At 53.1% G+C, this 27,128-nt stretch overlaps 3 protein-coding genes across 4 annotated transcripts; 1 reads left to right on the top strand and 2 right to left on the bottom strand.

Moving 5' to 3' along the window:
• Positions 1-1,450: 1,450 nt before the first annotated feature.
• Positions 1,451-17,772, bottom strand: LOC137674114 (cryptochrome-1-like). 2 transcript variants are annotated; one of them, XM_068419282.1, is made up of 12 exons: positions 17,513-17,772; positions 16,480-16,653; positions 13,076-13,511; positions 12,022-12,138; positions 10,163-10,310; positions 9,450-9,590; positions 8,070-8,240; positions 7,764-7,904; positions 6,580-6,731; positions 5,559-5,656; positions 4,977-5,087; positions 1,451-2,883 (listed from the first exon to the last, which is right to left on the bottom strand). In XM_068419282.1, exons 3-12 carry the CDS (start codon positions 13,486-13,488, stop codon positions 2,720-2,722), a joined length of 1,656 nt encoding a protein of 551 aa, XP_068275383.1. In that variant the 5' UTR covers positions 13,489-13,511; positions 16,480-16,653; positions 17,513-17,772; the 3' UTR covers positions 1,451-2,719. The 2 variants fall into 2 exon arrangements, with proteins under 2 accessions (XP_068275383.1, XP_068275384.1); XM_068419283.1 differs by having other exon boundaries at positions 13,076-13,508.
• A 313-nt stretch (positions 17,773-18,085) lies between these two features.
• On the top strand, positions 18,086-23,036 carry UBE2T (ubiquitin conjugating enzyme E2 T). Its single transcript, XM_068419434.1, has 7 exons — positions 18,086-18,120; positions 19,513-19,631; positions 19,960-20,029; positions 20,536-20,641; positions 21,051-21,149; positions 21,553-21,636; positions 22,798-23,036. The coding sequence occupies exons 2-7, from the start codon at positions 19,523-19,525 to the stop codon at positions 22,921-22,923; spliced, it is 594 nt and encodes a 197-aa protein (XP_068275535.1). The 5' UTR covers positions 18,086-18,120; positions 19,513-19,522; the 3' UTR covers positions 22,924-23,036.
• An 895-nt stretch (positions 23,037-23,931) lies between these two features.
• Positions 23,932-26,758, bottom strand: LOC137674254 (tetraspanin-18-like). Its single transcript, XM_068419485.1, has 7 exons — positions 26,702-26,758; positions 26,303-26,497; positions 25,637-25,711; positions 25,256-25,354; positions 24,864-25,043; positions 24,503-24,586; positions 23,932-23,979 (listed from the first exon to the last, which is right to left on the bottom strand). The coding sequence occupies exons 1-7, from the start codon at positions 26,756-26,758 to the stop codon at positions 23,932-23,934; spliced, it is 738 nt and encodes a 245-aa protein (XP_068275586.1).
• Positions 26,759-27,128: the final 370 nt, after the last annotated feature.

Here is a 27,128-nt window from a genome sequence, read left to right as displayed (position 1 = left end):
CTAGGCAGTTCCCAGGAGTCACAATGAAGCTCGGGTGACACAAAGCATTCCAAGGTAAAGATGTTTTAGGTAACTGAACACCAGCCCATTTAGTACCTGAAGGTAATGACTGTGCCTTAAAACATGAGGCAAGAAGCAGCTCTGCATTCCTGTGGCCACCTGCACTGGGCTACAACACTGCAGAGATGCATGCAATAAATTCCTTTAAGTGCAGGAAAGAACCCAATTAAAAAGATGATGGATGCCAGGAGGCTTCAGAGCAGCAGGTATCTTCCCCAAAGCAACAAGCACTGCATTGGCCTTCTCCCCTTCATCAAGGGTTCAGCAACTGCCTTTCATTCTGGTCATCCTTGCAAATCATTGCCAGCCGGTCTGGGGAAGTGATCGTCCCTCTGTACTCGGCACTGGTGAGGCCGCACCTTGAATCCTGTGTCCAGTTCTGGGCCCCGCACTTCAAGAAAGATGTTGAGGTGTTGGAGCAAGTCCAGAGGAGGGCGACCAAGCTGGTGAAGGGTCTGGAGGGTCTGACCTACAAGGAATGGCTGAGGGAGTGGGGTTGTTTAGCCTGGAAAAGAGGAGGCTCAGAGGTGACCTTAGTGCAGTCTACAACTACCTGAAGGGAGGTTGTAGTGAAGTGGGAGTCGGCCTCTTCTCCCAGGCAACTAGTGATAGGACAAGAGGACACAGCCTCAAGCTTGGCCAGGGGAGGTTCAGGTTGGACATCAGGAAGCATTTCTTCTCAGCAAGGGTCATTAGCCATTGGAAGGGGCTGCCCAGGGAGGTGGTGGAGTCACCATCTCTGGAGGGGTTTAAGAAAAGCCTGGACATGGCACTTAGTGCCCTGGTCTAGTTGCCATGGTGGTGTCAGGGCAATGGTTGGACTCGATGATCCCAGAGGGCTCTTCCAACCTCATTGATTCTGTGGATTCTGTGATCATGAGATTTGCTGAAGAGCTAAAATGTCAAGTAACGTCAGCGCCTCCAGGAGCTCGACGCAGGCTTGGCGCCACAGGAGAGTACAACCAGCCTCTTGGAACAGTCTTGACAGTCCTTGCAGCTCTTGTATTTACTGTAGAAACAGAAGCTGCTGCTCCGCTGCCATTGCGCATCTCCCTGAGAGGTCCTGCAGGTCACCAGCGGCATTGGGAGATGCTGTAGGAGCAGTGTTTGGCCTCCTCCTTGTGTACATGGGTCCTGCGCTGCTTCGGCGCTAGGTCCACAGGTGCTTTAAAGTGAAGCAGTTTGGGTGCACTGGATTGCTGCTGGAGTTGTCTTGCAGCCAGGTTTCCACAGAGAAGCGATGGATGACAGTTGTGATAACAGATTACTCTAGAGACCATATGTTTTTCATGTCAGAAATCATTTTTATTTCTTTTAAAAACAAAAATAGTACCTACAGTGATTAAAAACCCACTCCACTCCCCCCACCCCCACCCAAACCCCACCCATAACAAAGATAATTGACTAATCCAGCCTTGTGGAACTTCACAACAAGACATTTCAAAGGAAGGGTAAATTTGTACACATTGTACGTGATCAAAATAATATCTACCCTACAGTTCTAGAGGAATTAGCCAAGAGAGTTACGGTGAAGAAAGGTTGTCCATCAGCCCTAATTCACTGAGACATTTTGCAACGTTACCCTTAAAATGCGTAAGTCGTCCCATTTAAGTCGTAAGAACTACACACAACCTTACAACGGGCTGCGTTCTGCTCTGTCTCCCCAAACTGGGGACTGCAAACAGAAACTGTGAATTTAAAAACCATATCTGAAAATTCCTAAACCTCTGTCACAGAATCAGTCAGGTTGGAAGAGCCCTCTGGGATCATCGAGTCCAACCATTGCCCTGACACCACCACGGCAACTAGACCATGGCACTAAGTGCCATGGCCAGTCTTTTCTTAAACCCCTCCAGAGATGGTGACTCCACCACCTCCCTGGGCAGCCCCTTCCAATGGCTAATGACCCTTGCTGAGAAGAAATGCTTCCTAATGTCCAACCTGACCCTCCCCTGGTGAAGCTTGAGGCTGTGTCCTCTTGTCCTGTCGCTGGTTGCCTGGGAGAAGAGGCCGACTCCCACTGCGCTACAACCTCCCTTCAGGTAGTTGTAGACTGCACTAAGGTCACCTCTGAGCCTCCTCTTCTCCAGGCTAAATAACCCAACCAAACAACCCTTGTCTCCACAAGACAGGCAAAATCATGCTTCTAACACTAATGTGTGATCACATTGATGTGTATGTAGTCTTCAACTGACACTTACCTGGCATGTTGGAAAGACTAGTATTGATCACTAAAATATTTATACAGATACGTGAACAGCAAGTGGATTTGAGCAATACTAGAGCATCATGTCCTGTCAAAACCAGCCACCTCTTGAATTTACCTAACAGCTGCCACAAACAGCTTGGAAGCCACTCACAGAGAGACAATTTCATTCAAACTAACCGCACTAACAAACACTTTCAAGATACAACACTTCTCTTGGAGGTCAGTTCACAAACAAGAGGCACCGTCTGCAGGGCAAAGCAGTGAGTATCATAGATCTGGAGTCACCATCTCTGGAGGGGTTTAAGAAAAGCCTGGACATGGCACTTAGTGCCCTGGTCTAGTTGCCATGGTGGTGTCAGGGCAATGGTTGGACTCGATGATCCCAGCGGGCTCTTCCAACCTCATTGATTCTGTGATTCTGTGTGATTCTGTGAGTACAGTTTGTCAGGTTCAGCTGGCCTCTGGCTCTCCCCTTTTGCCATTTTTTGGTTCCCTGCAGGTAACCCCTGATGGGAGCTCGGTTTGTTCTGTCATCCTGGCCACTTTTCCTTTTGATATCTTTTCTTCAGAGCGGCGACGCTTTACCTTCATCTCCATTGGGTCATCTGTATCATCTAAGGCAAGAAGGAGAATTAAAGTTTGCAAATTGTCATGGTTTAAGGCTGGGCTGGCTGTTAAACTGGTGGCAGATGCTCTCTATTAACCCCTTCACCTCCTCCAGAAGGGGAAGAAAAAGAGAAAAGGGAGAGAAACTTATGTGTTGGAAAGTTAAAACAGTTTTAATAAACTACAACAATGAAAAAAAGAGTATAATAATAATGGAAACAATTAAATATATACAAATATATACAAAACCAAGATTGAGCTCCCCCGATGACGATCACGTCACCACTGGTGCTGCAGGGCAGGCTCCGGGAGGTCCCAGACTGGACTCAGTGACAGGTAGGAACTAAATTCAGGAACACACAGATCGGGATCAAGGGAAGGAGAAAAACAGAGTCCTCTTGGGATGCCGGCCATAGAAGAGAGCGAGACCCTCGTGATCCCCCCGCTTTATACTGAGAATGACAGGTATGGGATGGAATACCTCATTGGTCAATTTTGGGTCACCTGCCCTGTCTGCTCCTCCCTGGAGGTGCTACCCCCCTTCGGCTCTTCACTCGTAATTGGGGAGGAATTTAGCAGTGACCTTGGTTTCTATAGGAATAAGCACAGCAAGAGCCTTTCTGCACAACATCCCTACTGGTGCCTCAGTGATAACTACAAACTTTGAGCGTTATCAGCCCTGGAAGCAGAGACTGTCTGCAGAACATGCAATTAGCTTCAGAAAGTGCAGTTCCTTAGAAGAGACTGAGCTGAAAGGAAAAAAAATCACTGAAAGGAAAATTGGTCTGGTTTAATCCAAACCAGGACACAAGTCCTTCTCCGACTTCAGTGCAACAGCCGCAAGGACAGTAGTGGGTGAGGTTACAAAGCACACCAGAAAATGCTTCTATTTACAGGCAACAAGAACAACGCTGGGAGTCGGGGACTCTGGTTCTCAGGCGTTGGCTTTCCACATCTCCAGCAGCAATCACAGCATTTAGTCCCCTAGACCACAGCGTTCGTGGAAGAACTGTCAGGTGTGGTTATATCTGGAAGGTACCAATGTGCAGCCCCCTGGATACATTAGTATGCACAGGATTGGGAATAATTAATTCCATCTGACCACAGCAATTGAGACAGGAATACTTCAGACTCCCCTCAGCTGCTGCATGTGGGATTTCTGTGATATCTACAGAGGCTGCTATGGCATACGCTTAAATACAAAAGCTCTGCTTCACTTTCCTTCCTGCAGAGGATTCCTCTGAGGCTAAGAGCTCATCACAGGGCTGGGACTTCAATTTTAAGAGCGTGGGTGCCATATAAGTGAAATGTCTGTGTGATTGGAAATACCTAATTAGGGTGGTCAAGCATTGCCACAGGCTGCCCAGGGCAGTGGTGGAGTCCCCATCCCTGGGGGGATTTAAAAGCTGTGTAGATGTGGTGCTGAGGGACATGGGTTAGTGGTGGCCTTGGCAGTGCTGGGTTAATGGTTGGACTCAATGATCTTAAAGGTCCTTTCCAACCAAAACGATTGTATGATTCTATGAATTCAGGCTCCTCCAAAGTCTGAGCGTTCCACCTTACCTGATAACTACCAGTTTGTTATGCACGTCCTTAACCTATTTAGAACACAAGGTCAAAAGGTAAACTACTTAGAGCAACTCAGCTCTCAAGGGCTTTTCACTCATTAGTGGTCAGTGGGAATCTCAAATAATTCCTGCTACGGGGCAGGGTAGGTCATGGCAAAAAAGAAACAACAATGCTGTGGCTCGCAAGAGGCGTGGGCAGGGCTGCAGAGATTTCTGCACCTTGGAGATACACCTGAGGGCTGAGGAGTCTGTGCAGACCCACAGAAGGTAGAGAAGGTCTTCTTTTGGGAAGGCACAAGCAAGCTCCCACCCTGCAAGGTGGGAGCCACAGGGGAAAGGACACTCCTCAACCTCTGGTTTTCCCTCTTGGGACACCATTTCAACAGTAACTAGAAGAGCAGCGCATGGTTTTGGTAACCAAGAGGAAAGGTGTCCTGGAAACCAACACAAACCCAACCCCCAAAGCCATCAGCTCCTTGTGACAGCCTCTGTGTTGCAGCACACTGAACGTGCAGTGCCGCGGCACCTCTTACCTCTCGTGAGCTGGGCTGTTCTGTACTGGTCCTCTCTGACCTGTTTCATCAGCTGCAGGTTGCGATCGCTGGCTTCCTTGTGGTTCACCATTGGGAAGGGGTAATCTTGACCTGGTGCAACATGGAGACAGTGACCTTTATAGAGCTAACCAAGGATATTTCACTGGATTTCACAGAATCACAGAATCAATGAGGTTGGAAGAGCCCTCTGGGATCATCGAGTCCAACCATTGCCCTGACACCACCATGGCAACTAGACCAGGGCACTAAGTGCCATGTCCAGGCTTTTCTTAAACCCCTCCAGAGATGGTGACTCCACCACCTCCCTGGGCAGCCCATTCCAATGACATGAAGCTGAGGCAAAAATACGTACTCTGAAATTAGACTCCAGTAAAAAACTTTAAAGGAGAATTGACAGAAGGTAGACTGCTGGATTAATCCATTTCCAGAAGATAAATGAGGAAAATATAAATGATAAATGAATCTATGATTCTAGAAGTGTGATGCTTCCATCTCACACATGTAATTACTGTGCACAGTTAGCAGCAGCAAAATCCATAGTGAGGTACCCAAATGAATTACCTATGATACACCCCGCTTGCTTCTGCTCCTCCTCAGATGCTGTCCAGGGCTCGTAGATGTACTTGGAGGGAAAGTTCTTTAGTATAGGCAAGTATTTCCTACAAAACAGGAATAATATGGGGGTTTTATAATCCTGCAGATAAATACTCATACATTTAAGAGAAGTCTAAACCAACCCATGCCATGTTAATTCTTGGTGATCGTATTGATCCATGGGAAAGTTCTGATTCATTTTGCACAAAAACAACCCTGGTTTTACATTCTGAAACCCTCTGTAGGGTGATACCTTCCACAAGTTAACTTTACAGAATAAATGGGGTGATTTAAACATTACTTCAGTTTGGACTTCATCCAAAATATTTTGGGTTTTAACATTGTCACTGACATTTCATCCTAAACCTTCATAAATTTCAAAAACAAACAGATTTTTTAAAAATCCAAAGAATTGTTACAGAACAGTTTTTGCCCCACTCTGTTGGGAAAACAGGGGCAGAGTGGGCTGCCCCTTGACAAGACACAAAGCTAGACAGGATGTGAGGACGAGGAGATGTCAAGTAATGGAGTTGTTTGCTCAGACATCAGCTGTAAAATCACCCACTACTTATGAGAAAGCTCATCAGTACCTTATCTAGAGATACGGAAACTGAGGCTTTGAAGCAAAGAGGACTCGCTCAGAGTGAGAAATAAAACTTAAGCGTCTGAAATGAATCAGACCCCCTACAAAACACAACACAGACTGGAGTGGGGGGAGCTGTGGGAAGTCCTACTCAAGTCCTTTACAAAGAGGAGTCAGCCAGGGTGATCAAACACAGTGCTGGAGCTCCAAAACAGTCATCACCCGGGCAACCATGGGTACATCTCTTTGCTTCTCCGTGCCTCAGTTTCCTTATGTGTTAAATAAAATCATTGCTGTGACCCTTGTTTCACAGGGGTACGTGTTTCAAACAGACCGAGTTCATCAGCTCCTGCTGATGGAGGAGCCAGGGAAGCACTAAGGGAGCGGCCGGTGCCATCGCCCTACCGAATGTACTGCCCCTCGGGGTCCGTGCGCTTCCCAAAGCGGACAGGGCAGAAGATCCGTGTGTACTGGTGGAAGAAGGCGCTGGCCGACAGCCACATCCAGTTCCCCGCGTTGATGCTGTAGTCAGCATCTAAAAGCAGCTCTTCAAATACCTGCGCTTCAGGGATGGGAAGAGAAAGAGAGAAACACCCCTGAAATGGCTGCCTTCGTGGCAAAAAAAACCCAAACAAACCCAAACAGGCTGGGAGATGAAGGGTGAAGCTTGGCACTGCGCTGATCTGGGCTTCCCTTCTCACAGGGCACCCAGGGCAGGCTCTCCAGCAACACAGCCAGAAGGAAGCGAAAGCAGGACCCAGTGACAGAGCAACCCAAAGGTCTGGCTTTGAGGCCTGCTGCAGACTGAGCAGGTCTCCAGTATCCTCATCATCCAAAATCATAGAATCACAGAGCGGTTTGGGTTGGAAGGGACCTTAAAGACCATCCAGTTCCAATCCCCCTGCCACGGGCAGGGACACCTTCCACCAGACCAGGTTGCTCCAAGCCCCATCCAACCTGGCCTTGAACACTGCCAGGGAGGGGGCAGACACAGCTTCTCTGGGCAACCTGGGCCAGTGTCTCACCACCCTCACAGCAAAGAATTTCTTCCTCAGATCTCATCTCAATCTCCCCTCTTTCAGTTTAAAACCGTTCCCCCTCGTCCTGTCACTCCATGCCCTTGTAAAAAGTCCCTCTCCAGCTTTCCTGTAGCCCCTTCAGGCACTGGAAGGTGCTAGAAGGTCTCCCCGGAGCCTTCTCTTCTCCAGGCTGAACAGCCCCAGCTCTCTCAGCCTGTCTCCATAGCAGAGGGGCTCCAGCCCTCTGAGCATCTCTGTGGCCTCCTCTGGACTTGCTCCAACAGCTCCGTGTCCTTCTTCTGTTGGGGGCCCCAGAGCTGGACGCAGCACTGCAGGGGGGGTGAAAATCATCAGGCCTTGGGGATGGGAACGACCTCTCACCGCTGCACACAGCACAGCGGGGCTCAGACTCGAGTGAGAGACCATGAGATTTCACAAACCATGGGATTTCTAGCGAGGCTCCGTTACGAGGCACTGCCCTGCAGCACCACCTCCCACTGCCAGGCTCACGTTTCGCAGGCGTTTCTCAAGGTCAGCCAGAACAGAGAAAACCAAAAAGCAGAAGTGAACCTTCATGCCCTCTTCCCAGCTGATCCAAAGGTCCCCCCGCGTCAGGAAGCAGGCGACAGCGTGCCGAGCAAGGTGATGGATCCAGCCTTCCTGGCGCAGCTGGGTCATAATCGCGTCGATCCACGGGAACCCCGTCTGTGCCTGTAGCAGGAATGAAACATCAGCCCTCCTGCACGAAGCTTCATTACGCTTCTCTCCCACACGCTGCTGTGAGTCCCACCTCAAACAGCCAGCAGGGAACAACCCCAGGGCAGCAGAAAAACTCTACCCTGAAACGTTAGCGGTTGTGGCAACGCATCCTGTTACCGTTTTCCATTTGTGGAGCCTCTCTGCATCCTCATACCAACGGATCTGAAGGCAGATGGGGTTCCCAGCCATTTTGGTGAAGTTTGGTGTTGCTGATGCCACGGTATAGAAGAATTCCCTCCACAGAAGCTGCCCTTGGAGTGACACCGGGGGCAGAGAGTGATGCTTGGCCTGCAAAAGACACATGAGGTGAAAGTTCATATATAACAGAATCACAGAATCAATCAGGTTCGAAGAGCCCTCAGGGATCATCGAGTCCAACCATTGCCCTGACACCACCATGGCAACTAGACCAGGGCACTAAGTGCCATGTCCAGGCTTTTCTTAAACCCCTCCAGAGATGGTGACTCCACCACCTCCCTGGGCAGCCCCTTCCAATGGCTAATGACCCTTGCTGAGAAGAAATGCTTCCTAATGTCCAACCTGACCCTCCCCTGGCAAAGCTTGAGGCTGTGTCCTCTTGTCCTATCACTGGTTGCCTGGGAGAAGAGGCCGACTCCCACTTCACTACAACCTCCCTTCAGGTAGTTGTAGACTGCACTAAGGTCACCTCTGAGCCTCCTCTTCTCCAGGCTAAACAACCCCAGTCTCACTCATTTTGTGACTGTCAGGCCCATAAAATAAAGATTAATCTAACTACACTGCTGGCTTCATGGCACTTTACCATGAAAGCCAAAGAAATCAAAGATCTGAAGCAACACCATATGCCCAAAAGCAAAGCTGAACTCTGTTAGACCTCAGTGTTACCTCAAACATTCTCCGTCTACCTTCCAAAATGGTGTCACACTGGGATTTCTTAAAGAAAATATGCGTTTATTAACATATTAACTGCTCAGCTAGCTGAATTCAGGTGGCTCAGCCATGTCTCAAGAGACACTTTTAAGAAGGAGGTTCAGGGAGACCTTAGTTTTCTTATGTTGTTTTCAACAATACCTTCTCTTAAGAATCAAACAAGTGTTTAGAAGTTGGTTTTGGCTTATGCTACAGTTAAAACTTGACTAAGATGCAAACAGATGCTTTCTAAAAACAAAACTGCTTGAACAGGCTAAACTGACCAAAAACTTCACTTAAACATCAGGCAGACATCTCGAACTCCTTGAATTCTAGGAGGGTCTTCCTGGGCTTCCCTGCTGCTTCCAGGTCTCATTGCTCCCTATTTATCATATTTCTAAAATTGGGAAAAAAAAAAGCTTTATTCATTCACAGGTGTTTCACACAACATATAAAGCCACTCACAGATTTCATAGGACACATTAGCAAAGTAGCATTTGTTGATGCACCAGGTCTCTACCAAGATGATCCGAGTGTTAAATCCCACCCTCACATACCAGACACGTGAGAGTGCTGGATTTGCTTAACTATGACCAATTATTTTCTTACCTGAGCATAAATGTTCGACAACCGATAAAAAAAGGTGCGAACTGACAGACAGCCCATACTGAAATACGGGCTCAGGCCTGTGGTGCTTGGAAGCAGCGAGTTTGGGATTGTTCTCGGTTTAGTAAAGCTCGCCACCCAGCCCTAAAATGAAAAGAGAAATCCAGGTTCAGGCAGCACAAGGTGACACGTGTCCAGCTAATGAAACTCTTGGCCATTGGCTTCTGCATTGTTCAATGTCATGCCTGGAAAATGCTCCCACAGCCCGTCCTCCCACAAATGCCACCAACAAGGACAACAAAATCTTGCGACCAGGCTGCCATCCTCCTCAAAGGTCTCCAAATACACAGAGCTCCTCCAAGCCCAACGTCAAGGCCACACCTCACCCGTGGGTGCTGTGAAGCTCTGCTCTCCCCCGAGAGCCGGGTGATTCTGTAACGCAGGGAACAGCTCTCTCGGTCCCACAGCACCGCGCTGGAGAGCTTTTCCACTTTATGAAATCAGGAGTGGGCAAAGCATCTGCTTAAGAGCAGCCAGCACCAAGGCAGGCTTGGCCACCAAGAGCTGAGCCCCGGCGGGGAAAAAATCAGCTAGAGCTGGAAGAGCCGAGCAGTTTCTTGAGGTCCAGACACAACCAAACATAAAAGGAGTGAGGTGGACACTAACCTCAGCCCATCTAGTGCCACCATCATCACCCGTGTAAAATCAAGGCTGACCTGGTCAGTCAAGTGTTGCTCCAGGCGCTGCAGCCCTTCCGTCTCCCCTCCTCTCCAGGGGGAAAGGCTCTCCAGAGGGATCCCCAAATCCACGGGGAGAGGCACCCTGTAACACTCAGCCAGGCCCGGGTCCGGGGGCTGACACCTCCTAATGTGGAAGAGAAGCCTCTTTCAAAGAGGGAACGGGAGCCAGAAGAGGGAAGAAGACCCCTGCCTGTTGCACAGGCCAAGATCTCCTCTGTCACGGCACAGCCAGAGCACAGGGGAACAAAAGCACAGCCACAAACCCCAGGCTGCTCTCCTTGGGGAAGAGCGAGCTCATCCTGCAGTCGCTCCAGGCAGCTCTAGCCTGAGCTGGGGGAAGAGGAACAGACCCACCAAATTACAGCGCTCAGAGCAGTTGGCTGCAGCCCCCACAGCTCTGACACCCCTCTCACTCCCCATCTGCTACATTAGGCTGGAGGCACCTCCTCTCCACCTTCCCCACACTGTCCCGTCCATCCCTGGGAGGGAGCTAAGAGCCTCCTCAGACTCTAAACATAATTATGGGGCACTGGCGCTGGCTCCAAAGGCCGCTCCAGCTCCCGTGCCTCTGGGGAGAGGTCACTCTGGGAGAGGTTTAATAGGGAAGGAGGCAGATCAGCTCCCTGGGCCGCCTCCCCAGCTGCTCCTTCCTAACCAAGGTGGGGCCTCCCCAAGTCCACACCTCTGAGCAGTCCCCCCATGTCTTCTGCAGCCTCAGCTGCTGAGGCTTCCCCTCTGCCCGCTGTGAGACTGGAAGAGCATCAGGGTACATAAAACACAGCAGAGGAGGTTGAAGGAAGTGCCAGTGGCATGCAGGCTTCTCAAAAGCAATGAATGAACTCAGATATCAATAGAGATCTTTCTACTTACCTGGCAAAAACTGAGCTCAGCTCTGTTGCAGCCACCTACAGAAGAAGGGGCCAGTGCAGCTCTCAGAGCACTGACATAACACAGGCCTGCTGGGAAGCACGTGAACCACTTATCTCTCAGCATCATTAATTTAAAAAGTGCAAATAAACAAATTAAGGAAAAAAGGGGACGAAAAAAAGTACAAGAAAAAAAATATAGGAACTGATATATCCCAATATTTACGTAAGTCTTATCGTCGGACTATCTGAGGACAACAGATAGTCCTCAGGAATTAACAGGGGAGGAATTAACAGGGTTCCCCCAAGATGGGAAGACCTAAGCCTGGGTTACCCACACAGAGCTGAGGTCACGCAGGAGGCACCTGACACAGAAGTCACAAGCATCTGCAGTCCCATCCCCAGTGGCCAGCTCTCTCCTACCCCAATCTTACCTCCCTTTGGATCACTGACCTCTCCTCATGCACAGCTAAACATAAGACATCCTTGACTCTGAGCTTCTTCTCAAGCCCTGGGAGACATGAGCTTGGTCCCTCCACCCCATACAGCAGAGGGGAGGAGAGAGAAGTTTTAAAGCCAGAAGGGAACAGTATGACTATTCCACCAAACTTCCTGCATAAAACAAACTACAGTGGTTCAACCAATTCCTGCCCTAAATCTTGACTTGAGAGGAATCTAGAGCACACCTTTGAGAAAGAGACCTGTAATTCCTTAGTCATTCCTCTGTTAAACTTTAACATACCTTAAAAGTTTGTCTCACTGTGCCTTGCAAACACTAAAGTCTTTGGACTGTGCCACCTCTCATCTGCTCTCCCCTCCTGACAGCAGAATCACATCCCCTGTACGTACAATAATGCACAGAAGTAATGCAATATAACATTTGAAACACCCTGTTATCATTTGGCCCTGGCTCTTCTTTCAGGCAGAGAAAAAGGACCTGCAATTTCCTGCTGGCTAACTGGTACTTACTGGAAGTCGCCAGCTGTCAGGTTTCGGACAGGCACCTCAGGGTCGCCGAGCAGAGACAGGATGTGGAGGAACCTCTTGTATGTTAACGGGGGAGTCCCACCGTTCAGGTCCAAAATCCTAAAGAAAAAAAAAAAGCAAGATCACTTTTCACTGTAGTATAAACCAAGAAGGAAGCTGGAGCTGCCAGTGGACAGGAAGGTGACAGCACAGGCTGGAAAAACCCCAGTTCATGCCACTGAATATGGAAATTACAGATTTTACAAGTAAAACTCCTTTGGGTGAATGCACACCCATCCCGAGAGCAATCTCTCAGGACTTGAGACAATAAAATTGGGACCAGGATGGCAGCCATGGCTTCAGCTGGGCAGCTCTGTACAGCCAGGCAGAGCCAGGCTGGCAGAGTGCAAGGGGCAGGACAGCGCTGGGGCTGCCAGAGGTGGTGTGATCACAGAAAAAAACCACATTCAAGGCAGTAAATAACTCTATGTGAGCAACCACCTGTGCAAACAGAGAGCTTGAACCCAAGATGGCAAGTTATCCATTCATTTATGTAAATTAGGAGTTTTCCAGGACCAGGTTGTTTTAGCTACTACTAGTTACCTCCCTATTATTATTAATTTCAATATCTTCAATCATTCAGCTCTGCAGAACAGCTTGGATCCAAGTGTATCCACACACCAGTGAAAGCGGATGAGAAAGATTAACAAAAAATCTGACACAAAAAATCTATATAAAAGTCCTATTAAATGGTTTAAAGAATTTCTTCCACTCTGTTTACAAAAGTAACTGATGTCAGTTTTGAAGTTAATTAAATTGCCCAAAAGGAAAAAAATTAACAAACTCTTTAGGCTCAGATCAGAGCCCAACATCCTAATACCCATGCAAAATCTCTTCTGTTACTTCCAGCAGACCAACACATAAAAATTCTCCAGCACACAGTGCCACGTTCATCTCAGATAGTCCAATTTTCTCAAAAGAAACACATTAGGATCCAGAAAGACCAAAGCACCTGGCCTTTTCTCCCTGACGCTTGCTAAATCTAAAATAAACCTACCGTTTGGTATCATAAAGAGTGTGGCCCACCAGAGAAAGCACCTCAAACCCCAGCTCTTCTCCCAAACGTCGTATGTTGGCCTCCATCTCCTTATAAAACGGTTCCACCTCCGTATCCAGAGTCACTTGCGTGATATTCCACTTCTGGACGTGATCTCTAAGAACAGATTCGTACTCTCCTTGAATAACCAGCAAGCAAGAGCCCAGCTGACGCAAATTCTTCTGGAGATCTTCCAAGGACTGGAGCAGAAAATGCCACCGCAGGGCACCTATGTGCATCACGGACGTCATGAACCTTCTGTCCAGGATGTAGACGGGGTAGATGGCCTCCGAGGACTCCAGGGCGGCCAGCAGCGTTGGGTTGTCATGAAGCCGAAGTCCCTTCCAGAAAAGATGAATGGTGCGATGAGGCATCTTGGCTTTTCTTATCAGATCTGCTGAAAGAGGAAGGGAACGTTGGCTTTGGGGATACACAATCCCTACCAAAGAACAAAGTCAATTAACAATTAGAAACGGAGCTCCAAAAAGCCCTCAGCTTTTTTTACTGCAAATCTCTTCTGCTTTTTCATGAGTTTTTGGGAGAGAGAAAAGCAGAAACAGGACAAACCGCTCTCCTCAGGCTGGTCCCACCATCCAGCAGCTGTACCACCACCTTGCTCCACAGAGAATGGCTTCTTCCCCAAACGAGTCACTCAAGTCCTTAAATTAAATCCCTAAATTAAATTACATCCCAATAGCGCTCACCAGAAGGAAGGAATCAAACCAGACAGAGCTGCCAGAGCTCCATTTACTGCAAAAACATTTTATAACCCCACAGATGCGGCCACCAGCAAACCCTCCAGTCAACGGCGAGATGGTGATTCAGGGAGCTCTGCCTCCGTTCATACATGTACCCTCATGTCATCAAAGACCTGATGCAACACTCGGGCAGTGAAAAGTCTTTCTGGATTTCAGTAGGAGCCATCTGAAAGACACGGCACGTTTCCTCACTAACAAGACTGTTAAGGCTGCGAGGTGAAATAAGGGAAAGCAAAGCCCAGCCCAACTCCGATACAGGAGCGTAATATCTCAGTTTATCATTTTGCCACAGTTTCTGTCCATCTTTCCTAGACTTGGGAGACTTCATGGTGCTTCTAAGTGTCCGGAGAAGCCCTCCTCTCTCCATAGCAGAGCAGGCTGGTGATAACAGCACAGAACAACTCTTTTTCTAAGCCGGGGCTGAGGTAGGGATGAGCACACATTCGTTCCCCTTTGAACTGCTTCGGCTGAGTTTCGAGGCCAGGCAGGAGGGCTGAAAAGACCTTGAGGTGCTGGAGCGAGTCCAGAGAACGGCAAAGAAGGTGGTGAAGGGTCTGGAGCACAAGTGTGATGAGGAGCGGCTGAGGGACCTGGGGGTGTTTAGCCTGGAGAAAAGGAGGCTGAGGGGAGACCTTCTCGCTCCCTACAACTGCCTGGAAGGAGGGTGTAGCGAGGGGGGGTCGGTCTCTTCTCCCAGGTAACGAGTGATAGGACAAGAGGAAACGGCCTCAAGTTGCACCAGGGGAGGTTTAGATTGGAGATCAGGGACAATTTCTTCCCCAAAAGGGTTGTCAAGCGCTGGCACAGGCTGCCCAGGGCAGTGGTGGAGTCCCCATCCCTGGAGGGATTTAAAAGCCGTGTAGATGTGGTGCTGAGGGCCATGGGTTAGTGGTGGCCTTGGCAGTGCTGGGGTAATTGTTGGACTTGATGATCTCAAAGGTCCTTTCCAATCAAAACGATTCTGTGATTCTATGATCTTGGCTCTCAATCTAGGGTGGCTCAAGGCAGAGTCTGAGAAACTTCCCCACAGCTGCTGGCTGCTCCACTGACGGACTCCACAGACAGAAACGAGCTCAGCTGCCACCTTGTGTCTGTACCAAACCCAGCAGCATCTCCCCAGCTCCCTGTCTCCCACGTAGAAGGGGAGAAGCTCAACGCCCACCTCCGAGGTGGGTCCAACCCTGCTTCTGATCCAAGCATTACCACCCAGAGAAGCATTAAGAGATTAGGGATTAGCAAAGAACCACACAACAATCTCTAATCCAGGTCAGCTTCTTCCAGCCAAACTGCTCCACTTACACCCTCCCGAACGGCTGCAATAGGTGACTCGGCACCTTGTCCCCGCTCAACCCACAACCAACAGCTTCACCAGCCTCATAAAAGATGATCTGACTTGCCCTGTTCCCAAAACCACTCATCAGCATCACTGAGATAAACCCAGTTGCGCTCCCAGGCCATGACACAGCCCATTGCAACCCCTCGATAAGCAAACCCTGCAAACCCCGTGCACGGCCGAGCAGGGTGTCTGGGGCTTTGTGGGGTGCTCTGCCTTGTGCCCCGGCTCGGGCACCGCCCTGCCCACACGTCCTGGGAGAACAGGCAAACCAAGGTGACCCTCCTGCTGCTTGGGGGAGCAGCCAGCTGGCACTTTTGGGTAGCAAACCATGCAAAGGGTGCTAGAAGGGTCCCCTGCATCCCGTGGCAGGAGCACACAACCAGCCTGCCAGCTGGTTGCCTCAAGTCGGGGGCTGCAAGGCCCCCCACAGCCTTTGGGGCCATCCCAAGCCCGGTGGTCCCACGCTCTCTGCAGGGTCACCCCAAGTCCAGGGCCTTGCAGCCCCATAAAGCCCATGGGATGGCCCCGAGACCAGGGTGTCCCAGGGTGGGGGTCCAGTGGGGTTGGGAAGGGCCCATTCCATCCCTTCCAGTGGTGCCACCCTCTGCAAGGTCAGTGGGACATGAGGCCACATCACAGCAGGGACTGGGCACAGGGCAGGGGGGCACCAGGCCAGGGCTAGAAGGGGCCTGGGTGGGCTGCGGGACCTGGGTTAGGGGCAGCTCTGGGGATCCCAGTGCAGGGGACTGGGGGAATCGGAGCCGGTGGGGAGCAGGGGTTCCATTAAGAAGGGCTGGGGAGGGAGCGAGCCCAGAGCCAAGGGGGTGTCAGGGATGGGTGGGGAGCTGGGACCCATCGCTGGGTGGGAAGGAACAGGGAGGGATCACCGGCGCGGGCCTGGCAGCGCTATGGGTGGTGTTGGAAAGGAGGTGGTGGCTCAGCACCACAGGACTGCACCCTCGAACACTCCTGCCTGGCTGGGAGGATCCTCTGGGGTGACAGGGGAGGGCAGAGCAGGCCCTGTCTGTCGATAGACTTTGTGCTAGGATTTATCCACTATTGACTCCTGTAACTCTCCATGAACTGGTGACTTCAGGCCGTTCACCCAGCGAGGCCGGGCAGGCTCCCTGCCACGGCTGGATTACGTCCGTTCAGCAAAAATCGACCAGCGCAGGCAGAAAACACACCTCACATCTAATATACCCCCTTTGGGAGAGGTACAACGTGACAGAAAACAGGGAAAACCCCAAATCACACAACTGTGGCCTTACCTCCAGGGTTACCTGGCTGATGCTCTGGGGTCCTTATAACATGTCACCCCGAAAAGAGGATGCCACAGGATCGCTGATCACGGCTCCCCCACTGCTAAGAGGGAGAGATCTGCCGGAGGGATGCAGCGGTCGTCAGAGCGGCACCATCCGAATCCAGCTGTGATGCTCCTGTTCCTACAAGCATTAAAAAATTAGTTGCCCAGGTTTAAACACTCCGAAATACCATAAATATATGCATCGAGGTGGATTCGGTATCGAAGATGGTTTGAGTGACTCGAGGCTTTTGTGTAACTCCTGAGAGAGGAGGAGGATTGCAGCTGGCTCACGCCTCCGCTCCCAGCGGGGCAAGACAGGGCGCATAGGGACGGAGGCCCAGGAGCTGGGAAGGAAAACTTTTAACAGTTTAATTTCCTCTCGGTTGTCCAGTTAAATCAAACCACGGACGTTCTCCTTGGCTATAAGCCCATCCGCTCGGGAAGTGACAGTAATGCAATTATAAAGCTTTAAATACGTCAGCCAGCTGGAAAAAGCAGCCTGGCGACTGCCCTCTGAAACTGCGGTTTGGGCTCTTTAAGTGGAATAATTGTCACTGTTAAGTTGTTTAAACGGTTTTCTGATTTGACAGGCTTGACAATTCCTTAATTGGGATTTAAGAATGCATTTTTTTGCATTAATTTGGTTACATAACCCCAGTCTCCACATCGAGCCAGACCCGAGGCTGCTGTTGATCCAGCACCTCTGTTATTTCTCTTGTTCCAATAACTCAGGGGATAATTTAATAAATATAGCGCTTGATACAAGAAATGGCATTTTAAGTCGCACCAGGAAAAGAGCCCCAAAACCACCCGCCTGGAGGGGCTTGGCCGGCTCTTCCCCCGCAGCGGGGACGGGCCGGGGGGCTCAGCCGGGCGGGGAAAGGACGAGGACGGGAGCGGAGGGGGCGGCCCCTGCGCCAGCCCCGCGGCGGGCGGGGAGCGAGCGGCCCAGCCCCACGCCCCCGCCACGGTTCCCAGCGCCCGCGGCCCGCCTTTACCTCCTTCCCCACGGCCCGTGGGTGCAGCAGGCCCGGCGCCCGGTTCCTCCCGGAGCCCCGCGGCGGCGGCAGGGGCTGGCCCCGGCCCTTGGCCCCGCGGTGCCCGGTTACACAACGCCGGCCGGGGGAGGAGGGGCCAGGCCGGGCCACCGCGGTTACGCAAGGGCCGCCCCCATCGGGGCCTTGCGCGCTGCCCGCGGGGTTTTAACGCGGTTTGGGGCCGGGGGCGGCGGGCGGGGGCGTCCCATGGCGGGGGCGGCGGGGCGGCCTCGGGGCCCCCCGGCCCGGCCCAGCCCCAGCCCCAGCCCCAGCCCCAGCCCCGTCAGCGCCCGCGGCGCGGCCCGCGCTGTGTAGGCCACGCCCACACCGCGGGGTTTTATTGAGGGGGCGGGGCTTGTGCTCGCGCCTGCAGCGCTCCGCCAATGGCAGCGCCCCTCCGCTTCGAATTCGAAAGGCCGCCGCTGAGGGGGCGGGGCTGGGCAGTACCCAATCAGCGCCGGCGTGGCGAGCTGTGGGGCGGGGCCCAACGTGAGGCGTCGCCTCTCGTTGCCGGGCGCCGGGGGAAGTCCCGCCTCCGCCCGGGGCCGCTCTGCTGCTGCCGCCTCTCGGTGAGGGACGGGGGGGCGTTAAACCGGGGGTGCGGGTGAGGATGGGGCGTTAAACCGGGGGTGCGGGAGTGTGAGGAGGGGGGGCGTTAAACCGGGGGTGCGGGTGAGGATGGGGCGTTAAACCGGGGGTGCGGGAGTGTGAGGAGGGGGGCGTTAAACCGGGGATGTGGGTGTGTGAGGGGAGGGGGGGTTGTTAAACCGGGGGTGCGGGAGTGTGAGGAGGGGGGCGTTAAACCGGGGATGCGGGTGGGGAGGGGGCGTTAAACCGGGGGTGCGGGTGTGTGAGAGGGATAATTAGGCTGAGAGTGGGTAGTTAGGCCTGGGGAAGCAGTGAGGCTGGGGGGGGAAAGTTGTTTCTGGGTGCTCCAGAGGGTAATTAGGTGTGGGGGGGTAATTAGGTTGAGGGGGGGTAGTTAGGCCAGAGGAAGCAGTGAGGCCGTCAGGGTGGAGGTTGTTTCTGGTGGGATTCTGTGAGGCTGGGGGGGGTTAGGCCAGGAGAGGCCATTCCCATCCCTGTGAGGGGGCAGTTAGGCCTCCCCGGGGGAGGGGGGGTGACACTCCTCCTCCATGGAGGCCGTCAGGCTTGGGGGGTGCAGCTAGACTGAGGGGGGACTGACTGAGGAATAACCCCACTCACCAGCACAGGCTGGGGGTGACCTGCTGGGAAGCAGCTCTGCGGAGAAGGACCTGGGAGTTCTGGGGGACACCAAGTTCCCCATGAGCCAACAATGTGCCCTTGGGGCCAGGAAGGGCAATGGTGTCCTGGGGTGCGTGAGGAAGAGTGTGGGCAGCAGGTCGAGGGAGGTTCTCCTCCCCCTCTACACTGCCCTGGTGAGGCCACACCTGGAGTAACTGGGTCCAGTTCTGGGCCCCCCAGTTCAAGAAAGACCAGGAACTACTGGAGAGAGTCCAGTGGAGGGTACGGAGATGGTCAGAGGGCTGGAGCATCTCTGCTACGAGGAGAGGCTGAGGGGGCTGGGGCTGTTCAGCTGGAGAAGAGCAGACTGAGGGGGGATCTTATCAATGCTCACAGATACCTCAGGGGCGGGTGTCAAGGTGAAGGGTCAGTATTTCATCCTGAAGGGACAAGGGTTGTCCCAGGGCAGGTGTTACAGCCCCGTGAGGGGTGCGGAGCCCGTGGTGGACTGGGAGGGTTTATTGGACTCAGCTGGGGACTGGGGAGTAGGACTGATATAAGGGGGGGATTTGGTTTCTCCTCCTCCAGCTGGGTGCAAGAGCAGCTCCAGGAACAGGCTCAGCTCTGAGATTCTGCTTATCCCATCGGGATAACAACTTGAAACCCGGGTTCATTCTCCTTAGCCAAACAAAAAAAAAAAATTGTTGTTTTTGAAAAGCTGATTTTGCCAGCAATAAAATCCTGTCTCTTCAAAGTTTCAGCACCATGCAAAGAGCGTCAAGGCTGAAGAGGGAGCTCTCCCTCCTGGCCACGGAGCCACCCCCGGGTGTTACCTGCTGGCAAAATGAAAATCAGCTGGATGAGCTGCGAGCACGTACGTACTTCTCTGGGGGGGCTTTGCTCTGCGTTGGAGTTTGCTGCGAGGTCTGGATTCGCTGGGCGGCGTGTGCTTTGTAGGTTGTGTGGAATTTTAGAAAAAGTTAAGATTTTGGATTTTTTTCTTGTTTTTATTTAAACATAGCTTGGCCTACAGCTCGGTCAGTCTGCCTGTGGTTTTGGCTGCCGTGGGGGTGGAACTGGTCTGAGATAAGATGATTTTTATTTTTTATTCCTGGATCAGAGCAGTGTTAGAGTTCTGTAACTGTGGGAGGTGTGTGGAGGCTGTTGAATTGAACACTTATGTTTTCATCTTGCTTTTAAAGAAATTTTAGGAGGTGCAGACACACCGTATGAGAAGGGAATCTTCAACCTGGAAATAGTTGTTCCTGAAAGGTAAGTGGGCCATGACATGTAGTTAAGCTGGTGTAGCGCTTCCTTCAAATACAAGTTAAGTGATGGAAGATATTTGCTATAAGTGCTAGGTCTTGCCTTTAGCCTCCTGACAAAGCACGTGGTTGATTAGGTGAGACCCTTCATTTATGGAATGTAATTATTATTATTTCTATTGGCTGATACACTTATTTCACCTCAGACATCCTAAGATGTGTGATTAACAACCTAAAAACACCATGGCAAGATCTTTACCTTATATTGTCTCCAAGCTCTGTGGAAAGGAGCTCTTTCATGGAGCTCTTTGTGGGAAGCTACCCGGGGAAGTGCTAGTCGGACAGAGCTGACAGCATCAAAGGCAGAGCACAGCCTCCCCCAAAAATCTGTGGGGAAGGATGTCACTTAGTGAACAGCTGGGAGAAGGAAATAACGGTGGTGTTTGGGTGATGAAGTGACTGGTGTACGAATATCAAAATAATTCTTTGTTTCTTAACGCTTCTCCCATAAAGGTACCCCTTTGAGCCCCCCAAGATTCGCTTTCTGACCCCCATCTATCATCCGAACATTGACTCTGCTGGAAGGATTTGCCTCGATGTTCTTAAATTACCACCGAAGGTAAGACAGCGCTGCCTGGGCACGGGTGAGTGAGCCTGAAGAGGGTAATGGACTCCTCCTCTTCTCCTTGTAAAAGCCTTACTGAATGTCTGCTTGCTACTGACTTATTTACAGAGGAGAGTGGGGGTAAAGTTTTTGAGCGGCTTCTCCTTTGTTTAGAGACTAGAACGTGACCTTCTTTGTTCCATAGAAGTTTCCAAGGTTTTAAGGGTGGAATCAAAAGGCATTAGGTGGCCCTGTGCCAACAGGCCCCAGCAGAGGTGCGCAGGGTGCAGCCTGGCGGTGTCGGTCGGGCCTCCTTGGGGAGGCCACAGCCTGTTTTCCTGCTGTGAGCCCTGAGGTTTCTCCAGGCAGCCCCTGGGCAGGTTCCTTTCTGTTTAATCGCTTCTCTTGCCCCATTTCCTTGCAGGGTGCCTGGAGACCTTCCTTGAACATCTCCACGCTGCTGACCTCCATACAGCTGCTGATGGCGGAGCCCAACCCCGACGACCCTCTCATGGCCGACATAGTACGTGAGCCTCCTCCTCCTCTCCTGGGTGCAGGCTGGGAAGGAGCAGCATGTTAGGTTTAAGCTGTGCTTCTGCTTCACTCGCTCTGAATTAACACACTAGTGCATTACATGGGAGTGTAGCTTGATCCGGATCAGGCCTGGGGACATGACTGCCTTTCCCTGCAGCAGCTGGGGCGGGGGGTTTATGCCAGCAGTGGCAAAGGGATGGTAAAGGTCTTCAAGCCTGCCAGTGTGAACGGCAGCGTGCGTTCTTCAAGCAAAATGAGTTTTATGCTCCATGCCACATGCTTGTCGTGGTTTTGGTCTGGTTCTAGGAGTCCTAAAGCCAGACCTTAGTCCCAGCTTCTCAGTGTGATGTTTGTATTAAATCAAATCTCTTTGTCCTGCTTGTTCTGTTTAGTCCTCGGAGTACAAGTACAACAAGCAGCTGTTCTTGCTACGTGCCAAAGAGTGGACTGAGAAATACGCCAGCCAGCAGAAGAGGGTGAGGAACGTGCTCTGCTTTCGCAGCTGAGAGAAGCTCTGTCGTGAAGTCTTTCTTGTCTCAGTTTGTCTTCCACGGTCACTTTGTGCGGCTGTCTCTGGCACCTTGCTTTCCTCCCCTTCTGTGCTGTGTTTTGGGGGTGTATTCCACTTCATTATACTTTTATTTTAAGATTAGATTCACTCCTTCCAGATAAATATGTCCATTCACAACTAATTGCAGTCCTTCACAAGAAGAAGGAAGGACAAGTAAGACTGAAGGCTGATAAAACCCCTCCCCAGAGATTCTGCAGCCCTGTTTCTTCCCCAGCTCTGTTCCTACCAGCTTCCGTGCTCTGCTGCCCTTGTGCCTTACGCTCAGCTACGCCCGCCCTCCGCCTGCTCCTCTGTTCGCTGATGGGTCTCCCTAATCCCTGCCAGCACCCTTCCTCCTCCCCTGCCTCCGTTCCGCACCCTGACTTATCTCACAGAGGAGTCACGTAAAAATAAATCGCGCTTAAGCAGATCAAAACGATTCAGCCTGGAGAAGAGAAGGCTCTGGGGAGACCTTCTAGCACCTTCCAGTGGGGCTACAGGAAAGCTGGAGAGGGACTTTTTACAAGGGCATGGAGTGACAGGACGAGGGGGAACGGTTTTAAACTGAAAGAGGGGAGATTGAGATGAGATCTGAGGAAGAAATTCTTTGCTGTGAGGGTGGTGAGACCCTGGCCCAGGTTGCCCAGAGAAGCTGTGGCTGCCCCCGCCCTGGCAGTGTTCAAGGCCAGGTTGGATGGGGCTTGGAGCAACCTGGTCTGGTGGAAGGTGTCCCTGCCCGTGGCAGGGGGTTGGAACTAGATGATCCTTAAGGTCCCTTCCAACCCAAACCAGTCTGTGATTCCATGATAAAACCTGTTCCCAAAAATCAGTGACATTTGGGCTTTCTCCCTTGGGCTTTCCCTCCCTGCACCCCAGTTGGATTTTCTGAGAGGAGAACATCTTCTACCTGGAAGCCCCACGAGCGCTGCTCACTGCTCCAGCTCTGAAAACATCTGCAGGTCAATTGTGTGGGTCGTTAGAAGGGCTTGGGATGAAGAGATCTTTACAGCAACGAGCACAACGGCGCTAAGGGCCACGAAACTCAATTCCTCACAGTGGTTATTTTTTATTTCTTGTGTTATCGCAGGCCTCAGAGCCTTTGGAGGAGAAAATAAACCAGAGCGAAACAAGTACCACCGGTAAATCTACCCTGCAGAAAAGAAAAGGGAGTAATATCAGCAAGAAGGAGAAGAAATCTCGCCTGGATTCCTGAGTGGTTTTTGTTCTTGTTGGGGCTGTTGCCTTTGCTGTCATTTTCCCTTTACACAGGTACACCTAAATTTTTTAACTGACATGTAGCTGTAGCAGGCTTTGTTTTGCTGTTTCCTAGAGTGTTTTTTTTTTGTGAAAAGTTCCATTATATAAATAAAATAGAAAGCTTTAATTTATATATATTTTTCTCTGTTGTTGTGTGGAGTTTTTTGAATATTCTGAAGAAAAGGAACAATGGGAAACACCAGTTCAGCTTCTGCTTTCCAGCTTTCTCTCAGAGAAATGGGAACAGCACCAAGTATTTCACGTTCTGTTTTACTGTCCGAGCAATGGACACATCAGGAGTTTGTGGAAACTCCTTGATTTTCTCTCATAAAGGCTTCATTTTCCTTGTAGCATCACGGCTACTGAAGGATAAGTCCATCATTAAAGACTCCTAAGGCTTAAAATTTCTGCTCCCTGGAGCAGCCTCTTCCATTCCAGTCGCACCCTGGAGCATTTCAGCTGAGCCCGGGCTGTGTCACAACTGTCTTGTCTCCAGGGGGTGGCCAGTGAAATGCATCAGCTGCGAGGGATGAAGAAAAGCCCAGAGGGTGCCTGGGGGTCTGGGAGCGGGACGTGGGAGAGAGCAGGGTGTCAGGGAGACGAGGAGCTGGAGAGGATCCGGAGGAAGGACAGTTTGTGGTGGTGCAACAGGTCAGAAGGTGCAGGGGGGACAGCACTCCCTGTTTAATTTCGTGAAGACTGATGGCGGTGGGAGCAAGTTTGGTGCTCAGCCTCCCTCTAAGGAATTGACCCTGTGTCCCGTCCCTGCTCTGAGAAAAGCGAGCCAGCCCCGTCCTTACCCACCCGGTGGAGCAGGGACAGGACTTGGTGAGGCTCCTGCCTGCCCGGGGAAGCGAGGGGAGTGCTGAGCTGCAGAGCTGTGATGAGAGGCAAGGAAAGGGAGCGGCCTCCCCTGCTGCTGTTTCCAAAGCCCTCGGCTCGTCTCTGCTGCGCTTTGTCCTGCTCAGTCGAAGTTGTAGTAAAGGCAAAAGGCGAAGAACATGGCGAAGATCTGAAATGGTGGTGGGGGAGCAGGTCAGCCCCTCGCCACAGGGCCAGCTCGCACCTTGCTGCAATCTGAGAGCCCAAAGACCAAAGGGCTGCTGGCCTCTGCTCTGCTCTAACCAGGCACCGGGCGATGGCTGTGTCCCCTCGAGGGGCCGCACACCAGCTCTCCTGGTGCTGCCCCAGGGGACACCATGGTGGAGGGGGCACTGGTGACGTCCCTGGGGTCTGCAGAGAGCCTGGCACACCTCCCCTCCAAGGCCTGTGGGGGCCAAAGAAGCCTCTTCCCTCCCCAGTCCTTGAACCCAACTGATCCCCAGCGGGAGGTTGGCTGCACCCCCCGTGACAGACCCACTGTCTGTGCACCCGCTTTCTGGGTGTGATCGTGATGGCCAGGGGCTTGTGTGGGTCCACCCCGCGCCCACGTGTGGTCCCTTCACCCCCAGAGCACCCTCCTGGCAACCAAAGAGAGCCCATGCAAGGTGACCTGCTGCCAGCCCTGTCCTGTCCCCCCCGGTCCCGCTCAGTACCTCGATGCCCAGCACAGCCAAGCTGCAGGTCCCGGGGACGGAGATGTACTTCTGCAAGGTCCTGCCGAAGGTGGAGAAGCAGCCCTGACGGGGAGAGAGGTGATGGAGGGGCTCCCACGTGCTCCCCATGGCTGTGGGGAGCTTGGAGGGTGAGAGTGGGGTGTGTGGGGGGCACCACGGTGGGACTGGACAAGCTGGAGACTCGGGGAGTCACTGGGCTGTGGAACCACGGGTGGGCAGTGGCCCTGGCTCCTGCCCCCAATGCGCAGGGGCAGAGGGTGCTGCCACCCCACTGCTATGAGCCTGGGAGGCTGGGGACAGCGCAGGGACACGGCAGGGACACGGCAGGGTCGTGTCCTACCTGCTCATGGATGTAGCCAGGTCTCCTCTCCCGGCACTGCTCCCAGCCCAGCAGCTCGCCCGCCTGTAGGAGCCCGTCCCGGGCGCAGCACGCCTGAGGCCAGGGCGTCCCCGGGTGCAGCTCCTGGAAGCGGGAGCCGTTCCCAAAGTCTTCAGGTCCTAAAACGCCACAGCACGAGAACTGAAATGGAAGGGAAACGCCATCAACACACTGTCAAAATTGCCGGGGGGTTGTCACTTGGGGAGGTGACGGAGGGGAAACAGCCCAGCCTGGTGCTCGGTGTCTGTCTGGGGCCCACGAGCCCCTTGCCTGCATTTGGGGTCACCCTCGGCAGGTCCCGTGGGTGCTGCACACCCCCCCCGCAGCCCACCAGGAGCCTCCCAGTTGCTCACCGTGACCATGAGGGTGTTCCAGGCAGTGGAGAAGACCTCGGCACCCTCATCCCCGTGGTAGTTCCTCTGCAGCTCGGACAGGAAGAGCTCCGGCTGGATCTGCGGGATCGGTGCCAGGGACGGGGCCGTGGGGGCTGCGCACCCACCGGGGCACCAGCTCTCTTTGAGGGGACATGGCGACCCACCCGTGGGACCCACCCACCTGTGGGGCCTACCCACCCGCTTTCAGGCTTGTGTCAAGGTGCTGGTGATGAAGATGAGGGTGAGAAATGACATCCCTGCCCCGGTCCCCTGGGGGACTCAGGGCCATGACCCGTGGCATGACGGAGGGAGGAGGGGGCTAGTCATGCCGGGCATGGCGTCAGGGCACGGGGACAGTACCTGTTTCCAGTGCACCAGGAAGAGAACGGCCCCAACGAGCTGCGTGATGAAGACGAAGCTCACGAGGATGAAGAACTAGAAGGCAGCAGGATGAAGGAGTCAGAGACCAGCCCGATCCGGCGGGCAGCTCACTCTGCCTGTTCCTCCCCTCCTCTGCAGCCAGCCCTGCCCTTGCCCTGCACCCCTGAGACCAGGGGGACACAGGGGACGAGTGCGCAGCTCCTGGGGACAGACGCCACCTCTCCGAGCACCATGGCTGCGAGGCGGAAGGTTTAAAAAAAAGCACTGGCCGCCAAGGTCTGGGGATGCCAAAGAAATTGGGGCGTCGGTGCTGAGAAAGGGGTTTCTAGCCCTCGCGGTGGGGGGGATACGCTCGGGAATGTCATGTGGGACGAGCCAGCAGCTTCAGAGAGAAGTGACACCCCCTCAGTGGCTTTGTGAAATCCTCTGGGCTCTGAATTTAAAGACTCACAGGGTGGGGACAGGATTGGGGTATGCTGAGAGCTGACAGGGACAGGATGGGGAACACCCGGCTGCCGGCTCCTCCGGGGACACCCCATGTCCCCCAGCACCCTCCAGCCCCCAGCTCCCTGCACCCCGCAGCCCCCTGCCCACCCACCTCCCCGCATCCCGTAACCACCTTCCCACCCGTGTCCCCTCACTCACCGCCAGCAGCAGCGGCCGGCTCCGGCGCAGGGCCCCGCAGCACCCCAGGAAGCCCAGCAGCGAGAGGGCGATGCCCACGGCCAGCAGCAGGTAGGCACCGGCACTCAACACGGGCTTGGTAGCCACGACGTCCTGGAAACCAGCCGGGTCCACGGCCACCCAGACCCCCACGGCCACCAGGCACGTCCCTCCAGCCTGTGGGACACGCCGCGGTTATGGGGCGCAGGGACCAGCCCCAGCCACCCCACGGGGACGGGGGATGCTTGAACCTCTGCTGGGGTCCCCTCCCTTGGGCTGGTGTCCCCTCCCTTGGGCTGGTGTCACCCACCCCGAACCAGCCAGAGACGTCACGCCCAGGGGACGGGTCCCCTCCACCCCACCGGGCCCAGGAGGACTCACAAACACCAGCACGTTGAAGATGAACATCAGGTACTTCACACAGCTCAAGACACCCATGGGGACACCAAGGGGGGGACACGGCAGTGTTTGTCCCTGCGGAGGAAGAGCAGAGCCATGGCCACAGCCCGCCCCGACCTGTCCTGGCCCCCTCGGCTCTGGCGGGACGTGGGGCTGCCCCCCATCCAGCACAGAGCCCCCCAAAACCCCAGAGCATCTCCCACTGCACCCCCAAAAAGCCCCATGTCCCCTCCAAACCCCGCCACCACTCACCCAGCGGGGACAAGGGGTGACCCAGGTGCCTCCGAGCGGCACCAGCACAGGCAGCGCCTATTTAACACCGGGATGGTCGGAACCCCCCCACCACCCCCCTTTCCCAGCCACGCAGCCCCCGAGAAACCCCTTCCAGCGGCGGGGCCATGAATGATTG

Source organism: Nyctibius grandis, chromosome 27, assembly GCF_013368605.1.
Source record: "Nyctibius grandis isolate bNycGra1 chromosome 27, bNycGra1.pri, whole genome shotgun sequence".
NCBI classification, from domain to species: domain Eukaryota; kingdom Metazoa; phylum Chordata; class Aves; order Nyctibiiformes; family Nyctibiidae; genus Nyctibius; species Nyctibius grandis.
Note: the sequence above shows the minus strand (reverse complement) of the source record. Positions and strands in the feature narration are given on the sequence as shown.